The sequence below is a fragment of the Neoarius graeffei genome, chromosome 27 (genome assembly GCF_027579695.1).
Source record: "Neoarius graeffei isolate fNeoGra1 chromosome 27, fNeoGra1.pri, whole genome shotgun sequence".
In the NCBI taxonomy this organism is placed as follows: domain Eukaryota; kingdom Metazoa; phylum Chordata; class Actinopteri; order Siluriformes; family Ariidae; genus Neoarius; species Neoarius graeffei.
In genome coordinates, this window is record NC_083595.1 from 4,252,447 (window position 1) to 4,274,282 (window position 21,836).

At 45.8% G+C, this 21,836-nt stretch overlaps 1 protein-coding gene across 1 annotated transcript in view; it reads left to right on the forward strand.

Moving 5' to 3' along the window:
- ahr2 (aryl hydrocarbon receptor 2) overlaps positions 1 to 21,836 on the forward strand; it is a 119,496-nt gene that overhangs the window by 21,410 nt on the left and 76,250 nt on the right. Inside the window, exon 2 of the mRNA XM_060911906.1 lies at positions 1,040 to 1,227. Coding sequence (XP_060767889.1) covers positions 1,040 to 1,227 — 188 coding nt within the window. The remainder of the gene's footprint in view (positions 1 to 1,039; positions 1,228 to 21,836) is intronic.

A 21,836-nucleotide genomic window follows, 5' to 3' on the forward strand; every position in this document is an offset into this window, starting at 1 on the left:
AAAAACTCTCAAAAACAGTTTAAGCAAACCCTTGAAAAACACTTGGAAAAAAAACGAGTGTATGTGGTACAGACTCCAAACTTGTGGTCATTATCTCCAAACTTCTTAATATCTAGAACCTGTTTATTAATTAATACGCATTTTGAAAAATTATTTATTTCAAGGCCTCCCCCACTGCTTTCTGTCGCTCTGACTACGTCACAGTCACTGTTGCGCTGATTGGTCAGAGCGTTGGCCTATACGCACAGAGACCGTTTGAAAGACAGCGGGTTGTTCCTCCTACACCCGTCGGAAATGTCTACAAGCGAGGCCAGACTAAATATTCACATTTAGTCTGGCTTGCCAGGCTACCAAACTCTTGCAGATCGGTGATTAAATTTAAACTGAAAGTTGAGCCCGAGCCTGAACCCAGAATATCCCTCTGTTCCCTTTGTAGTGCACTAAAATATTTTGTTTGATACTATTTACACCAAAAAAGTATTAAATCCTAAAAATGAAAGAAAAAAAAAGTTCCGCGCTAAATCAATATCAAAATAAAATTATTTTTCCCTAAAAATCCCGTGAGTGATCTTGGCAGCCGAGCGATCACATGGAGTCTGTCGCTGAGCCACAAGCTAAAATGAGTTTTTGTTGTTGTTGTTGTTCTAATTTCAGTTCTTCAGATTATTCTCACAGGTTTTGTGACGTATGTGATCAAAAATCAGTTTGAGCTTTGTACGTTTGTCAGAGCCGACTGGCTGGTGTGTAAAGTTACGGTGATGGTGGGGGCGGAGCTAGTGCTCATCACTTTAATTACAGCTTTGTTCATATGGAATTTGATTCATTCTCGTTTGCGTTGCTCAGAATTTCTGTTGGCAAAACTGCATGGGAGCTTCTTTCGTCGCCGTTCGTGCTTCATGTTCTTTGTTAACTGATTTGACGTCACTGACTGACTTATTCCGTTCGTTATTTCAGCAATGTCAGCATTTTTTGAGAGCGAGATAAAGACGAATGCATTATTCAGACATGCTAATGAGTTGAGTTTGGGTTCTCGTTCCAGACCGAAGCCTCCCCCACCCGAAGGTGCCAAGTCGAACCCTTCGAAGCGACACAGGGACCGGCTAAACATGGAGCTGGACAAACTGACCAGCCTGCTGCCCTTCTCTGAGGACGTTCGCTCCCGGCTGGACAAACTGTCCGTCCTCAGGCTCAGCGTCGGATACCTGAAGGTCAAGAGCTTCTTCAATGGTGAGTCAGTGATTCGTTGATTCAGAAGATTCTTTCTAACTTCTGATTCAGTTTTTGCAGTGGCGTGTCGTAACACACCGTACTGTTCTCAGCCAATCGGAAACGGCAGACAGATATTTCAGCAGACAAAAGGACGTACGGCTAGACAAACAGACATGTGAATAGACAGACAGAAGTAGAGACAGACAGATGAAGAGATAAGCAGACAGATGGATGAATAAATAGAGATGAGCACACAGATAGCTAGATAGTGAAGCAGACAGACAGATACATCAACCAATCAACAGAAAGACAGATAGATAAATCGGCCAACAGACAGACAGGAAATACAGAGACAGACAGATAGAACATTAAAAGAGAGACATAAGATGGACACAGACAGATACGAGGCCCTGCCACACATCACCTTCAGGTAACTATGTGCTCTGTGTAAAGAACATTTTGTGTGTGTGTGTCTTTCTAAGGTTTTAGCCCATATCATACGAGTGCTGCAGGATGATCCTCTCTCTCTCTCTCTCTCTCTCTCTCTCTCTCTCTCTCTCTCTCTCCAAACGTTTAGTGGAGGTGAAGTTCAGCTGCAGTCTCACACTTCCTTTCATTGTTTTCTTCCAAAATATCAACCAACAGAGAGGAAGACAGGTTAAGAGACAGACAGACAGATAGGCAGACAGTGTCACATCGGTGAGAGAGACAGACGGGGGAAGGCAAGGAAGTGGAAAGGTGAGAGAACAGAGAGAGAGAGAGAGAGTAACGAATGGAAAGAGGATACACACACACACACACACACACACACACACACAGAGTGTCATGTTTTAATTGCCTTTTGAGCCTCACACTATTAGCTCATAGCCTCCAGGGTCTAATTCTGAGGTGTGTGTGTGTGTGTGTGTGTGTTGTGCGCGCGGTCCTGCCCTGGTAACCGCTGCTGTGAAGCAGGTCTTGTGTACACAGGGCGCTGGTGAACTACTGTTGCCGTGGTGATAGTATAGCAGAGCTGTGTGTGTGTACTCTGGTAAGGCCTCTGCATGCTCTTGCGACAAGGCTTTCGCAGATAGCTTTTCGCAGACAGTTGTAATTTATTGTTGAGCGGGGGAATAGGCGTGCGCGATGTTATTCACCGCCACAACGCAAGGGGGCGCGAAGTCGCTAGGAGTAGTTGGTGGGTGTGGTTAGTAGAGTGTTTATCCTCCGGTTACTTATAATGACTAGAACTGGAGTTGTATAGATGTACGTACTTCCTCGATCAACCGCTCTTCATGCTGCTCCATCTTCACTCGCGTTTTTAAAAATGGCGGTCGTGAAAACAAACCAAACCGGGAAAGTAGGGAAGCGGAAGTGCGTGTACAGTGGATGTAGAGTGGACCAATCAGAGCCCTCTTGTCTGCGGCGCTGTCTGCGAGGCTTCTGCGGTGGTCACAATTTTTGGGAGGTGTGCGCAGAGCGTCTGCGAAGGTGGGGGGGGCTACGCAGACGCCATCTGCGACGCTATCTGCGAGGACTGGGTTGTCAGCATAAATTGGCCTGTACACACATTGTGTTTGTGTGTTAGAGGATATGGGTCGTGTGCATTTGTTTTATTGCTGAATGTTTATTTTTCAGCTTTTTTTTTGATAACCGAAGTTGTTTTCTCCTTCACTGACCATAAAGTAATTTACAAATATATAAATAACGACAGCAAGAATCGCGACATTTAAAGAGATCACACGCTTTACGGTACATAGACGTGCGACCTGAAGGAGCGGAAACTAAACACACTAAACGTAACCTGCTGTAACGAGTTTACGTTTTACAGACGCACAGAGACGAGCTTTACCCAGAGACACAAATAACACAAATATTCATGACGACGGGGATGATGTCATGTGACCTCACACGCTGGTCACCTCATTGGTCATCAGTTTAATCGCCATTCAGTAAAGTTGTGTAAATTTAAAAACACTGCGTGTTTTAACTGAACCCTGGAAGCCCCGCCCTCTTTCCATATAGTAACATGTTTCATATGGTTGTGGGTTCGGTCTGAGGCTCACACCGGAGCTGATCTCAGGTCAGTGCTGGAGGAGGGAAAAACACAAAACATCCACAAAACATAAAATAGAAAATAAATAGTGTGTGTATTGATGGGGATGCTTCAGCCTGAGAAAGAGCCTGAGGTTCAGTCCCACGCTCCACTGCACAAACACTGCATTGTGTGCAGTTCCCAGCATGCACTGGGGCACTGACGCACTGTGGAACTGCGTGTGTGAGAGAGAGAGAGAGAGAGAGAGAGGGAAGCTGCTGACGAATGTTCCAGGCCGTACACAGTAACAGCAGTAAAGGGGGCGGATCCTGAGGGCGGTGCTTAGTGTACAGTGATGCGTGAATGGTTCAGTAGTTTGGTTGTACTGAACTCTGACCTGATGTGTGAGACACTGATATCTCCTCACAGACATCGCTCAGTGCACAAGTCTCTCTCACAGCTCTGATACGATATTTCTCCCCGTATCGCTTCTCCTCTACACGGTACGTTGATGTCGTGTCGTCGCCCGGCATTTTGGTGATTTGTTTCCTCACATCACACACAGACGATTTTATTCAATTTGTCTCTTTATTTTCTCTCAGCGTGTTTAATCACAAGGAGTGTGTGCGTGAGATTCTGAAAATGGTGTCATCTTCATCATCAGCACGCTTTGAGGCTGGAGAATTTATCACATCATTCCGTAAACAAATCGAAAGAAATCCAGTTGAGGAAAAGGAAAATCTGGGGAATTCCAAACTTCCAATTCAGACATGTTTTAAACACACACACACACACACACACACACACACACACACACACACACACACACACACACACAGGGGCAAGACCCTTATAGCATGCAGTAACACTTGAGAGCCTGAAGCATGCTGCACACACACACACACACACACACACACACACACACACACACACACACACACGATTTAGCCTGAGATAGACAGTGAGAGAGATGAAGAGAGGACTTTTCCGTTGTTAGGAAACTGTTCAGCTTTTTCAGCTATTTTTGAAATGCATCAGTCTTTAATCCTCTCTCTTTTATCTCTCTTTTATTTCCATTTCATTTCTACAGTATTTTATTACAGACACTGGATTTCTCTCTCGTTTCAAAAACTTCTAGTGAAATTTCAAAATTCTCTGACCAGAGCAGCCTAATTATCGGTGTGTGTGTGTGTGTGTGTGTGTGTGTGTGTGTGTGTGTGTTGGGGTTAATGGATGTTTTGAGACTCATATGTAACACACACACACACACTTTCTCTGTAGACTTGTCTCTCTGGACCCCTCTCTCTCTCTCTCTCTCTAACCCTCCCTCCCTAAACCCCTCTCTCTCTCTCTCTAAAACCCCCCCTCCCTATACCCCTCTCTCTCTCTCTCTCTCTCTCATCTCTCTCTAAACCCCCCTCCCAAAACCCCTCTCTCCTCCTCTAAACCCCCCCTCCCTAAACCCCTCTCTCTCTCTCTCTCTCTCACTCTCTCTCTCTCACTCAACCCCCCTCCCTAAACCCCCCCTCTCTCTCTCTCTCTCTCTCTCTAAACCCCCCCTTCCCTAAACCCCTCTCTCTCTCTCTCCTCTCTCTCTCTCTCTAAACCCTCCCTCCCTAAACCCCTCCTCTCTCTCTCTCCTCTCTCTCTCTAAACCCTCCCTCCCTAAACCCCTCTCTCTCTCTCTCTCTCTCTCTCTCTAAACCCTCCCTCCTAAACCCTCTCTCTCTCTCTCTCTCTCTCTCTCTCTCTCTCTAAACCCCCCCTCCCTAAACCCCTCTCTCTCTCTCTCTCTCTCTCTCTCTAAACCCTCCCTCCCTAAACCCCTCTCTCTCTCTCTCTCTAAACCTCCCCTCCCTAAACCCCCCTTTCTCTCTCTCTCTCTCTCTCTAAACCTCCCTCCCTAAACCCCTCTCTCTCTCTCTCTCTCTCTCTCTCTCTAAACCCCCCTCCCTAAACCCCTCTCTCTCTCTCTCTCTCTCTCTCTCTCTAAACCCCCCCTCTCCTAAACCCCTCTCTCTCTCTCTCTCTCTCTAAACCCCCCCTCTCCCTAAACCCCTCTCTCTCTCTCTCTCTCTCTCTCTCTCTAAACCCCCCTCCCTAAACCCCTCTCTCTCTCTCTCTCTCTCTCTCTCTCTCTCTCTAAACCCCCCCTCTCCCTAAACCCCTCTCTCTCTCTCTCTCTCTCTCTCTCTCCTAAAACCCCCCCCTCTCCCTAAACCCCTCTCTCTCTCTCTCTCTCTCTCTAAACCCCCCTCCCTAAACCCCTCTCTCTCTCTCTCTCTCTCTCTCTCTCTCTCTCTCTAAACCCCTCTCTCTCTGGACCTCTCTCTCTAAATCTCTCTCTGGACCTCTCTCTCTCTCTCTCTCTGGACCTCTCTCTCTAAACCTCTCTCTCTCTCTGGACCTCTCTCTCTCTGGACCTCTCTCTCTCTCTCTCTCTCTCTAAACCCCCCCCCCCTCCCTAAACCCCTCTCTCTCTGGACCTCTCTCTTTCTCTCTCTCTCTCTCTGGATCTCTCTCTCTCTCTCTCTCTCTCTCTCTCTCTCTGGATCTCTCTCTCTCTCTAAACCTCCCCCCTCCCTAAACCCCTCTCTCTCTGGACCTCTCTCTTTCTCTCTCTCTCTCTCTCTGGATCTCTCTCTTTCTCTCTCTCTCTCTCTGGACCTCTCTCTTTCTCTCTCTCTCTCTCTGGACCTCTCTCTTTCTCTCTCTGGATCTCTCTCTCTCTAACCCCCCCCCCCCTCCCTAAACCCCTCTCTCTCTGGACCTCTCTCTCTCTCTCTCTCTCTCTCTCTCTCCTCTCTCTGAACCTCTTTCTCTCTCTCTCTGGATCTCTCTCTCTCTCTCTAACCCCCCCCCTCCCTAAACCCCTCTCTCTCTGGACCTCTCTCTCTCTCTCTCTCTCTGAACCTCTTTCTCTCTCTCTCTGGATCTCTCTCTCTCTAAAACCCCCCCCTCTCCCTAAACCTCTCTCTCTCTCTCTCTCTCTCTCTCTCTCTCTCTAAACCCTCTCTCTCTCTCTCTCTCTCTGGATCTCTCTCTCTCTCTCTCTCTCTCTCTCTCTCTAAACCCCTCTCTCTCTCTCTCTCTCTGGATCTCTCTCTCTCTCTCTCTCTCTCTCTCTAAACCCCTCTCTCTCTCTCTGGATCTCTCTCTGGATCTCTCTCTCTCTCTCTCTCTAAACCCCTCTCTCTCTCTCTCTCTCTCTGGATCTCTCTCTCTCTCTCTCTCTAAACCCCCCCTCCCTAAACCCCTCTCTCTCTAAACCTCTCTCTCTCTTTATTTCTTTTTTCTTTTTTTTCCTGGACCTCTCTGGACCTGTTCCCACATGAGCAGCTGCAGGTGTGTTTTGACTGTGAAGCCAGTTGGTCGATGCTATCGCCACTACACACACACACACACACACACACACACACACACACAGAGCAAAACAGCTCTTATTTACTGCATGAGAGAGCTGAGCTGCATCCCAAACCTCACACTGCTTTATTAAATAGGGTGCCTAAATAGTGCACTAGCTCAGGTTTAGGGTGTGGCCCATGTTAAACCATAAGCAGAGAAAGTTGTTCATTAAGACACTGTAGTGATTTGAAGTCCACTTGACAGGCAGGCAGTAGTGCACTACTCTAACACACTCTTTAGTGTTGAGAGCTGCGGTTTGGGACGGGGCCCAGGCCTGTGCCTTTTCTTCCAGTGTTTACTTCATAGGACTGACTGTCAACAGGCAGCACTTTACCTCCCATTCCTGAGCTATCATGTAATACACACACACACACACACCTTAAAGATTCTGAGTTGAAATCTGTGGTTATGTTGCAAACACATGTTACAGTACAAATAACACCACACAGGACTTACACACACACACACACACACACACACACACACACACACACACGCAGAATAAACAAGAAAGAAAAAGAGGTGGAAAAAGAAAAGAGACGGTGGAAAATTATGATTGTGAGATAAAAACCAGAGAGTGAGAGAGAAAACAGAAAGAAAATCAAACAAAGGAGAAAAGGATGAGGAAGAGAGAGAGAGAGAGAAAAGCAAAAAGAGATGAGAGAGCCTGAAACATAATCGTGCTGCTCGTCTGGACTTTGAAAATAAACAGTGAGCTCACAGACAGACACACACTCACACACACTCATAATTACCCCGTGTGTGTGGACCTGTCTCACACAAGTGTGTGCTCGCCCGTGTGTGTGTGTGTGTGTGTGTGTGTGTGTGTGTGTGTGTGTGTGTGTGTGTGAGAGAGAGAGAACAAAAAGACGGACAGTAAAATGGCCGCCTCTTGTCGGCTCCGCGTTTTGAACCCGTCTCTGATCCGTGTGTTTGAGGTGGATTTCTCAGCGTGAGCTCTGATTATTCCCGTCAGCTTTTCACGGTTAAATTTAAATCCCAGCTGACGGCTGATGATGTCATCATGAGTGTTACAGCAGATACCCAATCAGCAGCTTCACTTCAACTCACAGTCGCCCTGCGTTCACAATCACAGGTGACGAGTCACTCGTCTCGCTTTTACTGCGTCTCTGAGCGGCGTGTACCGGCTGCTGCTTCTGGGTGTGTGGGCGTGGCCTGGACAGCGCTCGGATTTTTAGTTCAGAGACAAACAGCAGAAGCTATAGATCACTCTAAAGCTAGCGATTAAAACACAGAATAATGAACCGGGTTAATTTACATCTCTCTCTCTCTCTCTCTCTCTCTAAACCCCTTGATCCACTGCATGACCTATGACTCATCCACACCTGGCTTTAGTAGCCATGGTAACGTCAACAGGCCCATAAAGTGGAGGGTTCATGTTAAAGAGGACTCGAGGACACCAGGACCGTGAGGTTCCAGAGTCCCGTGGAGACAGAAGGAGAGAAAACTCTAGTGTGCTGTGCACATCACGCTCGTTATTGCGTGTTAACGTGACTGTGATGTGGTGATGATTATCGCAGTGGGGCAGGTAACGGAATGTCGACACTCCTGTTGTGGAAAGTTGAACAGCTTCTGCAGAGCTGACGCAGGATCAGACTAGTTATGTTCATTAGTTCGCTGTTTAATGGCACACTGCTGAGTTTGAGGAGCTAGTTAGCTTAGCCAGTGCTTATAAACTGTGGGGTGAAAGCTCTGCGAAACACTCCTGAGTCGTGAGCGATACCGTGTGCGCTGTGGATCGTGGTGTATCATGCAGCTGATTATCGACATGGCTGCTCGGAGCGAGAGTGAGGCGAAGCCACGGCGAGACACCAGGAAAAAATTCCCAATAAAGGGTGTGAACGAGTGAAAAGGAAGGGGGGGGGAGTGGGCGAGAACAATATCAGCATTGTGAGAGATAGAGGGAGGGGAAGGGAGAGAGAGGGAGAAAGGGTGAGAGAGGTTTGTTTTGGCCTCCACCACCATTTCCTGTCTGCTCTGACATGAGAGGTCGTATCACACCGGCCTCTGTTTCACACTTTCTCAAGAATTCTCTCTCTCTCTCTCTCTCTCTCTCTCTCTCTCTCTCTCACTTTGAATTTTTTTCCCTCCCTCTAGACGAGGGTCTTGTCTGGGGGAGGGGGAGAACACACACAGGAAGAGATAGACTCTATTTCCTGTTGGCAGCAGTGCGTCTCTGTGGAGTGTAATTTTGGTTTGCGCGTGTTTGTTAAAAATGCTGTTGTGTATTGTGCAGTGTTTGTGTAGCTGTGTGTGTGTGTGTGTGTGTGTGTGTGTGTGTGTTTTCTTGGCAGCAGTGTGTCTCAGGGGAGCCAGGGTTTGCGTGAGAGCAGAGCTCCAGATCTGTCAGTAAGAGGGGGACTGCTCAAGGTCTGGCAGAATGCAGCTGTGTGTGTGTGGGGGGGGGGGGGGGGGGGGGTGCACTGCACCACCCCGTCTGACCAGCAACAGTCATGAGTTGTGTGTTAAGGTCTCTCTCTCTCACACACACACACACACACACGTATACACACACACAGCCCCCCCACACATGTATACATACACACGTATACACACACAGCCCCCCCCACACACACATGTATCTCACACACACACACACCATACTCCTCTCTCTCTCTCTCTCACACACATGTACACACACACACACACACACACACACGTATACACACACACACGCATGTATACATACACACACACACACACACACACGTACACACACACACACACACGTATACACACACACACACGTATACACACACACAGCCCCCCACACACATGTATACATACACACGTATACACACACAGCCCCCCACACACACACATGTATCTCACACACACACACCATACTCCTCTCTCTCTCTCTCACACACACACACATGTACACACACACACATATACATACACACACGCATGTATACATACACACTCACACACACACACACAAACGTATACATACACACACACATGTATGGAGCACTTGCATGTGACGTCACAGCCGATCCAGATTGTGACAGACGCCATCTTGTCGGTCAAACGCCATATTTCCGCCTTCTACTTCTACTTCTGCTTCTACCTTTTCTTCTGGAAAACCCTACTATATACAATTCTACTACAACGGCTGCGGCTACAAGCTCTCCCTACCTGTGCACGTTTTTTATGTTTTTTGTGTGTATTTTTGCGTGTTGTTCGTCTGTACCGGACTTCAATATCCACTACAACCGTATGGACTTACTGGACATTGGTTTCCAGCAGAAAATGACGGTTTGTAGCAATTTCCATCACATGCACAACATTCTGGACGAGAAAAAAAAAATTCCGGACGAGATAGCGAGACCAGCGGGGTCTCCGTGGATTGTTATCGGAAGCAAAGCGAAGGAGGCGGCGTCGGGAGAGGAAGCAAAAGCGAGGCTCCAGGCAGAGCCGGCCTGTTGACTAAGCTCAGAAAACAGCCACTCAAACCTCCACTGCTAAGCCTCTACCTCTCCAACACCAGATCCATGTAAACAAGACGGACGATTTGGAATTACAGCTGGAATTACCTTATTCTATTCTATAATCAGCTGGTCAGTGCAGTACTAGTAATACTTAAGTGACTTACCCGTCCAATGAGGATTGTTATTTTCTTGTTTACAAGATGCCACATCTGAGTCGCTGACAAATCCTGAATTTCTGTAAAGATAACTGTGCAGAGATTTATAAGCACACAGTGCTTCACCACTGAACAGCGAGGGAAAGTTGATGAGGTAATTATACACGTCTGGGTATTCCACCTCTGGCAGTTCAATATCCACTGACACGGTCGTGAAAACTCCGTCCGGTAAGCGATAAGGGTCACTAATCTGTAGGTCGTTTATTTTAGACATATATCTAGTTATCTGTTCATTAGAAAAATGAGCCGTGTAGTCCGTCGGTTGAAATTGATCCATTCTGTACACGAGTGCAGCAGTATTCAGCTGTGTTTTTTACCGACAAGATGGCGGCTGTGTACTTTCCGGTCACGTGACTGCAAGATCTCTATACACACACACACACACTCACTCACTCACACATGTATACATACCAGGGCTTTGAACCGGTTCAAGGAACGAAAACGAAAACCGGGAACTTTTTCTATTTCACATGGAACAGAAACGAAACCAGAAACTTTATTATTTTTGATGTTCCGGAACAGAAACGCTTATTAAAAATAATGGTAACCGGTTAATACCGGTTTTTATTTCGTTCCTCAAAGTTTTTGTAGCCTACAAATAGTCATTCTTCTCCTGCACAAGTTTCCCGCTGGGGTTCACTTCCTGTGTGACGTTCGCTGACTGAATGGAGAGAGCAGGAAGGTGGACTAGTGAGTAAGTGCATTACTGAGTGTCTGAGCAAAGAAGAGCCTGAACGTTGCAACCTCCCTATTGGCTGTTTGTAAAAATGTATCAGTTGTTGCCCTTCCCACGGGAATCATCGCGGGCTCGAGAGACGAGACCTGACGAGTTAGTTCGTTGGTAGCAGAACAAAATGTCTGGACACAAATCGGGTTTTCAGAAAAGGAAAGAAAATAAACGGAGGGTCGAAAATACAAAAAAGGAGGCAGAAAATGCAAAACGAGTTTTAAGGTAGGACAAATGGTTAGTTTTCTGAGGCAGCCCGCCGTGGCTGCAGGCTTTCAGTTGTGTCATTGAATGGTTACTTTTCTGAGGCAGCCCGCTGTGGCTGCCTGCAGGCTTATTTATTATAGCCCATTTAGTTAAAATAGTTGATATAAAATGTTTATAGTTATAGTTATGTGATGGTTGTCCTGATTTAGACTGGTGTTTTTTTTTGGAGGGGGTTGCGCGATGTTGCACCCGGGTCCAGATTAGGGCAGAACCGGCCCTGGCTACATTTCAGGTGTAGTGTGTTTTATGTATGTATGCACTTGCATAGATGTGTACTTGGTCTTCCAATATGGTGCCTAACAAACTCTCGCGGCGCGGTGACGTCATGCGGTAGCCCTCTATAGGGCCTGACTAGCCTTTGGTAACACACTAAACGAATTATCTTTCATTTTTGGCACTTTTTCTGTTTGTGTAGATGGGAAGACATACTGAGAATCCAAATCGCCAACATTTGAAATAATAATTGTTTTGAATTATTTCTTGTCTTATTTAATGAAGGTTGTAATAGAATTAGCCTACATTTGGCTTAAGCTGGATGAGACAGAGACATAATTTTATAGCCATTTGTTAAACAGCTGACAGGGAACGTAATTAACCGTTCCGGGAACGAAATTTTTTTGTTCTAACCGGTTTGGGAACGTCTATTTAATGGTGGAACCCAAAACCGGAAACGTTAAAATTCCGTTTCTGTTCGGAACGAACCAATAGGAAAAAAATTCTGGTTTAAAGCCCTGATACATACACACACACACATGTATACATACACACATGTACACACACACACACACACACACACACACACTGACCTGTTGCACGCTGAGTATTGGACTGTGTGTGGAGCAGAGAGAGACATTTGATCTGTCTAATGCCACATTGTGCCAAAGAGAACAGACCATTGGTAGAGGTAGGCGTGTGTGTGTGTGTGTGTGTGTGTGTGTGTGTGTGTGTGTGTCCATTTCCTTGAATGAACCCTTCTCTTTTGGTTATAGATATTGTAGAGTCCAGTGTATTTTACACACACACACACACACACACACACACACACACACACACACACAAAATACTTCAGTCTCAGGGAAACATTCCAAGCCATTGCCAACGGCATGCCACTATCAAACGCCGGCACGCTCCGACATTCGCCATCAAACGCCGGCACAGTAAACACACACTTCAGTAAAAACAAGTGTAATAAGTGTGTATTAAACTCAGGGCTGTAAATACTTTGGTGCAGTCGTGAGTGAACGCTGGTGCAGTCGCGAGTGAACGCTGGTGCAGTCGCGAGTGAACGCTGGTGCAGTCGCGAGTGAACGCTGGTGCAGTCGTGAGTGAACCCTGGTGCAGTCGTGAGTGAACCCTGGTGCAGTCGTGGTGAACGCTGGTGCAGTCGCGAGTGAACGCTGGTGCAGTCGTGAGTGAACCCTGGTGCAGTCGTGAGTGAACCCTGGTGCAGTCGTGGTGAACGCTGGTGCAGTCGCGAGTGAACGCTGGTGCAGTCGTGAGTGAACCCTGGTGCAGTCGTGAGTGAACGCTGGTGCAGTCGTGAGTGAACCCTGGTGCAGTCGTGAGTGAACCCTGGTGCAGTCGTGGTGAACGCTGGTGCAGTCGCGAGTGAACGCTGGTGCAGTCGTGAGTGAACCCTGGTGCAGTCGTGAGTGAACCCTGGTGCAGTCGTGGTGAACGCTGGTGCAGTCGCGAGTGAACGCTGGTGCAGTCGTGAGTGAACCCTGGTGCAGTCGTGAGTGAACCCTGGTGCAGTCGTGGTGAACGCTGGTGCAGTCGCGAGTGAACGCTGGTGCAGTCGTGAGTGAACCCTGGTGCAGTCGTGAGTGAACCCTGGTGCAGTCGTGGTGAACGCTGGTGCAGTCGCGAGTGAACGCTGGTGCAGTCGTGAGTGAACCCTGGTGCAGTCGTGGTGAACGCTGGTGCAGTCGCGAGTGAACGCTGGTGCAGTCGTGAGTGAACCCTGGTGCAGTCGTGAGTGAACGCTGGTGCAGTCGTGAGTGAACCCTGGTGCAGTCGCGAGTGAACCCTGGTGCAGTCGCGGGTGAACGCTGGTGCAGTCGCGAGTGAACGCTGGTGCAGTCGTGAGTGAACCCTGGTGCAGTCGTGAGTGAACCCTGGTGCAGTCGTGAGTGAACCCTGGTGCAGTCGTGGTGAACGCTGGTGCAGTCGCGAGTGAACGCTGGTGCAGTCGTGAGTGAACGCTGGTGCAGTCGTGAGTGAACCCTGGTGCAGTCGTGAGTGAACCCTGGTGCAGTCGTGGTGAACGCTGGTGCAGTCGCGAGTGAACGCTGGTGCAGTCGTGAGTGAACCCTGGTGCAGTCGTGAGTGAACGCTGGTGCAGTCGTGAGTGAACCCTGGTGCAGTCGTGAGTGAACCCTGGTGCAGTCGTGGTGAACGCTGGTGCAGTCGCGAGTGAACGCTGGTGCAGTCGCGAGTGAACGCTGGTGCAGTCGCGAGTGAACGCTGGTGCAGTCGCGAGTGAACGCTGGTGCAGTCGCGAGTGAACGCTGGTGCAGTCGCGAGTGAACGCTGGTGCAGTCGTGAGTGAACCCTGGTGCAGTCGTGAGTGAACCCTGGTGCAGTCGCGAGTGCACGCTGGTGCAGTCGTGAGTGAACCCTGGTGCAGTCGTGGTGAACGCTGGTGCAGTCGCGAGTGAACGCTGGTGCAGTCGCGAGTGAACGCTGGTGCAGTCGCGAGTGAACGCTGGTGCAGTCGCGAGTGAACGCTGGTGCAGTCGCGAGTGAACGCTGGTGCAGTCGCGAGTGAACGCTGGTGCAGTCGTGAGTGAACCCTGGTGCAGTCGTGAGTGAACCCTGGTGCAGTCGAGGTGAACGCTGGTGCAGTCGCGAGTGAACGCTGGTGCAGTCGTGAGTGAACCCTGGTGCAGTCGCGAGTGAACGCTGGTGCAGTCGCGAGTGAACGCTGGTGCAGTCGCGAGTGAACGCTGGTGCAGTCGCGAGTGAACGCTGGTGCAGTCGCGAGTGAACGCTGGTGCAGTCGCGAGTGAACGCTGGTGCAGTCGCGAGTGAACGCTGGTGCAGTCGCGAGTGAACGCTGGTGCAGTCGTGAGTGAACGCTGGCGCAGTCGCGAGTGAACGCTGGCGCAGTCGCAAGTGAACGCTGGTGCAGTCGCGAGTGAACGCTGGCGCAGTCGTGAGTGAACGCTGGCGCAGTCGCGAGTGAACGCTGGTGCAGTCGTGAGTGAACGCTGGTGCAGTCGTGAGTGAACCCTGGTGCAGTCGTGAGTGAACCCTGGTGCAGTCGCGAGTGCACGCTGGTGCAGTCGTGAGTGAACCCTGGTGCAGTCGTGTGGTAGTTAACGGTATTTTCTGTTCTCTGTGAGAGGAGACAGTGAGTAAGATCAGCTTCCTGTTCAGCGCTGTCACAGACACGTATGAGTATTTTTATCATCAATATCATCATAGTGTTGCTCAAAATGTGTTTATTAATCATCATTTCCAGTCAGCTCCGCTCAGTGTGAGAAACAACAACCAAACCTCGGTGTGGAGTTGTGCATGAGAACGTTCGGGCCGCGGCCGCTCAACACCAGTTCCTTTCACATTTAGAGCGGAGTTCAATCATTTCAAAACAGTTCTCAAAAATAGTTTACAGTGTTTAAAAAAACACACATCAAGCAAAACTAAAAATGACTGAAGGAACCGAAAGAACCTGCGATACGTGATTCTGCGTGACGGCTCATAATCACCACCAATAACCCGAATTAATTCTACAATCAAATTTAACGAAGCACAATAAACTTCAGTTCAACAACAAACACCCAAATTCAAACACCAGCATTCACCACTGAATTATTCGCTGTTAAAAGGCAACACAAACTATGAATAATAATCTAATTCACTTTGCTATTAATAAAGAAATTCACACAAATCAACATTTTGTGTTTTTTTTTAAATGTGAACAACATCTAGCACTGGACCTGGTTTTACTGACAAATTAATGAAAAATAAAATGGTAAATTCAACCAATTTAAAAAAATACAGTTTAAATTACTTTTAAGCAAAAACAAAATATGAAGTAAAAGTAAATTAAAAATGTGAAATAATTTAAATAATTATGAAAATTATAGTTTGAAGAATTGAGTGTAAATGTGGACAAAGATAATATTTCCGTTTAATAAAATTAACTCTGATTTAAATGAATTAAACCGAACGATGTTCTTCATATTACACTGTTATTACATAAGCAAATAATAAATAAATGCTGTGAGAAACTTGTGTGTAGTCAAAAGTTTGTACACCCCTACTCTACTCATTCACATGTGTTTCTGTATTGTGACGATTCTCTACACTGTAGAACAAAACTGAAGACATCAAAACTATGAAATAACATCTGGAATTATGCGGTATACAAAAAAGTGTAATATATGTTTGATATTTTAGGTTCTTCAGTGTATCCAGCGTTTCCCTTGATAACACTTTGTACACTATTGTCATGATCTTAACCAGCTCATGAGGGAGTCACCTGGAACGCTTTTCAATTAACAGCTGTGTCTCGTCAAAAGGTCATTAGTGGACGAGTTTCTCGCCGCCTTAATGCGTTTGAGATCAAACAGTAAATATATTCAATAAATAAGCAGCCCTGTTCCACAACTGCAGTAATCCATATTATATCAAGAACCGAACAACTAAGTAAAGAGAAACGACATCCATCATTACTTTAAGACATGAAGTGACTTTTAATGAATAAAAATAAAGAAAAAGCACTGAATTAGAAGGTGTGTCCCAAGTTTTCACTGGTACTGGAGATATATAACGTGTAATATTATATAGTGTTAATAAATAAATCGTATTTGCGAACTGAAATATCGACATTAACAGACACAGCACACAGAGTTGATGTAACATGTGTTCGTTTCCGTCCTCCAACACCGCGATCGGTACGATTCATCTGACTGGATATTTAACGTTGTGTAATTTAGTGTGAGGGAGAAGTGCTCTGGCTTTGGGTTTCAGTGTAAATGGTGGAAAAGAAACCAGTAAACCCCAAACCAAAACCTAACCTCAGCCCACTGTACACACGCACACCATACCCAAGCACTGAGTTAGTGCCACGTGGTCATGATTTGCAAGCAGTCTGTGCCACTGCAGTGCACACACACACACACACACACACACACACACACACACACACACACACACACACAGGTATACTGTTCCACTGGAGTAGGTAAGGGTTAACTCCTCAAAGTAGTATATGTAGGTGAAGGAGAAGAGAGGTGTGTGTGTGTGTGTGTGTGTGTGTGTGTGTGTGTGTGTGTGCTGCAGTGAGTTACACAACTGGGCCATTGTTGCAGCACGGGCCTGTGGGTGCAGCTTTCTGACGTGTCTGATCGACTTTTATCTACAGCATGAGTATGTAAACAGGAAGAGAGACAGACAGGAGAGAGAGAGAGAGAGAGAGAGAGAGAGAGACAGAAAGAGAAAGACGGGAAAATAGACAGAGAGAGCGACACAGAGACAGGGAAAGACAGAAAGAGAGGCAGAACAATGACAAGTGTAAAAGAAGATTCAAAGGAATAGAAAGAAGTGAAGGCAGGAGAGCAATACTACACCTCTCTCTCTCTCTCTCTCTCTCTCCTGTCTGTCTCTTTCTGTCTGTCTCTCTCACACACACACACTTGATTAAATAAATAATTAATAATAATTTCCACTTCCCTCTTTCTGTCTGTTTTTCAAACACTTTTGTGACATCTCACACACACACACACACACACACACACACACACACACACACACACACACGGTGGACGTGATGGTGTGCAGTGATCACACTCCTTCTCCCTCACATTCCTGCGATCGCGTGAACACGGGGCTTCAGAAATCTCAGGCCTGATTGTGAATAAATTGTGAGCCTGTGATTCTGATCTGAGGTTTTCACTTCACGGCTTCCTCTCCGAACCGCTGCTCTTAGCCACGCCCACTTTAGGATTTCGGTGTGTGCTTTCTCAATAACATGACTGCGTGGTTTTTTTAATCGTATTTACTAGAACACCAAGAGGCCTGTGAGGGAGCGGCTGTTGAGAGCTGCTGTAACATCCATACCACAACATTAACTGTAACTATAAATGGACAAAAAACAGCACGTTTTGTTCTTTAAGTAAAAAGGAAACTTTGTCAACGTTTACAACACGCCAATTTTTTTTTCAATAATGGAAGAAACAAAAGGGTGATTTTTTTTTTCCATTCTCCTTTCCTGAAAACACCCCATCCTTCTGGGGTGTGTGTGTGTGTGTGTGTGTGTGTGTGTGTGTGTGTGTGTGTGTGTGTGTGTGTAACATGAAGCTCCAGATGTGTGTTTGTGGATTCATGTTTCAGTCTTTAAATCACTGAATTCCTTGTTCCGTGTTCACGCTCCCTTCCTTCTTCAGCCCTCTGTGTGTGTGTGTGTGTGTGTGTTCTCTTATTCTACACTACCGTTCAAAAGTTTTGGGTCACCCAGACAATTTTGTGTTTTCCATGAAAAGTCACACTTTTATTTCCCACCATAAGTTGTAAAATGAATAGAAAATATAGTCGAGACGTTTTTCTGGCCATTTTGAGCATTTAATCGACCCCACAAATGTGATGCTCCAGAAACTCAATCTGCTCAAAGGAAGGTCAGTTTTATAGCTTCTCTAAAGAGCTCAACTGTTTTCAGCTGTGCTAACATGATTGTACAAGGGTTTTCTAATCATCCATTAGCCTTCTGAGGCAATGAGCAAACACATTGTACCATTAGAACACTGGAGTGAGAGTTGCTGGAAATGGGCCTCTATACACCTATGGAGATATTGCACCAAAAACCACACATTTGCAGCTAGAATAGTCATTTACCACATTAGCAATGTATAGAGTGGATTTCTGATTAGTTTAAAGTCATCTTCATTGAAAAGAACAGTGCTTTTCTTTCAAAAATAAGCACATTTCAGAGTGACCCCAAACTTTTGAACGGTAGTGTATAGCAGTATGTACATTTCTGTACGGTGTGCGTTTGCATCCACGTTTATAGCACCCACAAAGACTGAAATGCGCCTTTCAAGTCCCAGCTGCAGGTTCTTGTGTGTGCATGCACGCACACGCTACTCACATACAGGTCAACCTATAGAGATCTTGCAGTCACGTGACCGGAAATTACACAACCGCCATCGTGTCGGTCAAAAACACCGCTGAATACTGCTGCACGCGTGTACAGAAAGGATCAATTTCAACCGACGGACTACACGGCTCATTTTTCTAATGAACAGATAACTAGATATATGTCTAAAATAAACGATCTACAGATTTGTGACCCTTATGGCTTTCCGGACGGAGTTTTCACGACCGGATTTTGAACTGTCAGCGGAATACCCGGACGTGTATAATTACCTCATTAACTTTCCCTCGCTGTTCAGTGGTGAAGCACTGCGTGCTTATAAATCTCTGCACAGTTTTCTTTACAGAAATTCAGGATTTGTCAGCGACTCAGATGTGGCATCTTGTAAACAAGAAAATGATCCTCACTGGATGGGTAAGTCACTTAAGTATTGAGTATAGCACTGACCAGCCGATTATAGAATAGAATAAGGTAATTCCAAATCGTCCGTGTTGTTTACATGGATCTGGCGTTGGAGAAGTAGAGGCTTGGCAGTGGAGGTTTGAGTGGCTGTTTTCTGAGCTTAGTCAACAGGCCGGCTCTGCCTGTAGCCTCGCTTTTGCTTCGGCTCCCTGCGCCGCCTCCTTCCCTTTGCTTCCGATAACAATCCACGGAGACCCCACTGGTCTCGCAATCTGGTCTCGTCCGGAATTTTTTTTTTTTCTCATCCGGAATGTTGTGCATGCGATGGAAATCGCTACAAACCATCATTTTCTGCTGGAAACCAATGTCCAGTAAGTCCATACGGTTGTAGTGGATATTGAAGTCCGGTACAGACGAACAACACGCAAAAATACACACAAAAAACATAAAAACCGTGCACAGGTAGGGAGAGCTTGTAGCCGCAGCCGTTGTAGTAGAATTGTATATAGTAGGGTTTTCCAGAAGAAAAGGTAGAAGTAAAAGTAGAAGTAGAACCAGAAGTAGAAGTAGAAGGCGGAATATGGCGTTTGACCGACACGATGGCGTCTGTCACAATCTGGATCGGCTGTGACGTCACATGCAAGATCTCTATACGGAATGTCCGTATTTTATACGGATTTTATTCAATAAACGTAGTATACGGGCATACAAATAAAGTTATACGGATTCTTTAAAAAAACTTCAATATTGATTTAGAGCTATAATCAATTCCCACGATGATAAAAGAGCGCATATTTACAAACGTACTGTACACCACAGACAGCCAGTAAAGAGTCTTATGAAATCACGCGTTATCTTGTGGTAGCGAGACTTCGTTCCACTTCTGATCATGCACACACTGCATTGCGAGAATCCCGCCAACCGGGAAGTAACATTTTGTTTGAAACACGTATTTCCACCTGAGTGACTTTCAATAGCGACTGAAAAGATTCTGAATGGGCACTCCGGCAAGATCAACACAGACACTTGCTGTGACATGCATAGACATCCTATTATTACGTAGACGGAGCATCCAACGTAAATTCTAAAAGCGCTGACGAGACGCGGGGCCGCCATCTTGGAGTGGTGATACGCTGCACTCAGTGTAATGCGCTGAGCGCTGGCTCACATTTTTTTGTCATCCATGTAGCTATGATAAAGGATAGCGGTGGGGTTATTATTCATAGTTGGCTTCACGTTAATAGAATGTCCTGATATTAAGTGAACAGACGTCGGAGATTGTTGAAGTTGAGGAAACGGTGATTAATATCCTACAAAAAATGTGTGAATACTAAATATGTTAGATATAAACAGCTTAACGTTTTTCTGTCAGCTACAACAACCAATCTGTTGCAGTGGAGAGGGTAAATTCAGGTAAAGTGGGACACTTTTTTAAATAAAATGCGGTTTTAACAATCTAAATCCATTATAATGATTCAAATGTGTGTATGTTTTCTTTAAATAGATTGTTAAGAACATATCAAAGGGGAAATTAATCTAGTCAGTGAATTTATAAGAGATGGCGAAGTGTAATCTTGTAGCATTTCCTCTCCTGTTATTTACAGGTTACTTTAACCGACAAACTTTTTTTTTTGAAACCGAGAAAAATTTGACAGGTTAACCTTCATCCTACCAAGTGGGGTCCATCTGGACCCCGCACCTATATGTTTGTTTGCCATTTTAAAAATATGTGACATACTGCCTCACCGTTTTATGAATTTGTCGGAATTTATGTCTTAATTAAAACACTAAAGCACCAGAAGATCAGCTTTTTGCATTGTGAAGGTATAATTAATTTGTTACTGGGGTCCAACCGGACCCCAGAGTAAAGTTTATCTGTCTTTCATTTTATAATTGAATAGCACACTGAAAGTTAACTTCTTTTATTTCTTTTATGTTCCATAATGAAACTACCAAGGCATTCCTTCTTGGGGTCCGTGTGGACCCCACTGCTGCAATAAGCACAGGCTGCAAAACAAAAGCCCTAAATTATTTTACAATTACTTTTTTGTTTTAAATTCTGTAAAAAAAGACCTGAGTTGTAATCCAGAATGTTTTACAGCTGCATGAGCCGCAAAAATCATGTATATAATGCCAATTTTTTTTTGTGGCGCTATAATTTGCTACATGTATGCTAGTTATTGCAATATTATTGCATTTATAATACATCATTGATATTCAGCCATAGTGGATTTTGTTCTTCAATAAAGTTATGTCTGTTTGCTGCATTGAATTGGTTCTTACTGCATTGATTTCAAGGTATTCCCTCCTGGGGTCCATACGGACCCCGCCTGGTAGTTTGTGTATGTAAAATTGGCTGGTAGGATGAAGGTTAAGTGTGTTCTTTATGCCTTGGGCCCTTTAGTGTATTGCTGTTATTAATACAAGATGTTCTGAACAAAACTTATCTGGTGATTTTGTCTTTATAAGCTTTAATTTTAAAGAAAAGTATTGGGGTCCAAACGGACCCCACATGGTAAGATTAAGGTGTAAAATAGCATGGTAGGATGAGGGTTAACATAGGTTAACAGCCCTACCCCTAACACAACCTAGACTGTACATTTATACCCGTTGGCGTTCACAATCATCATAATTTCTTCATCATTTATTTCGACTTTATCATGTTTGATTTCATTCATGTCTATTATTGTCATACTCTTATGTATTAGACTAGTGCTACCTGATGACGATTTAAGTCTCTTAGCTCCTTCTCAGCTCTGGTATTTAAATAAAAAACCAAATAGTACGGTAATGTTAAATCTTACTTGTGAAAAGTAATCCCCCTGCTTCTGTTTGAAATGGTTCGCTCGTTTGAGCAGGAGTACGCTGAGCACCAGCCTGGCATCTTGTCTCTTGTCTTCTTCTTCAGTCGTGTAGTATGGTGCAGTAATAGACGTTACCTTGATATATATGAGTATCTCGCGCTTATCTCACCACTCCGAGATGGCGACCGTATTTCTCACGTCAGAACAGCCAACGCTCCGTCTACGTCAGGGCTTTTCAAAGT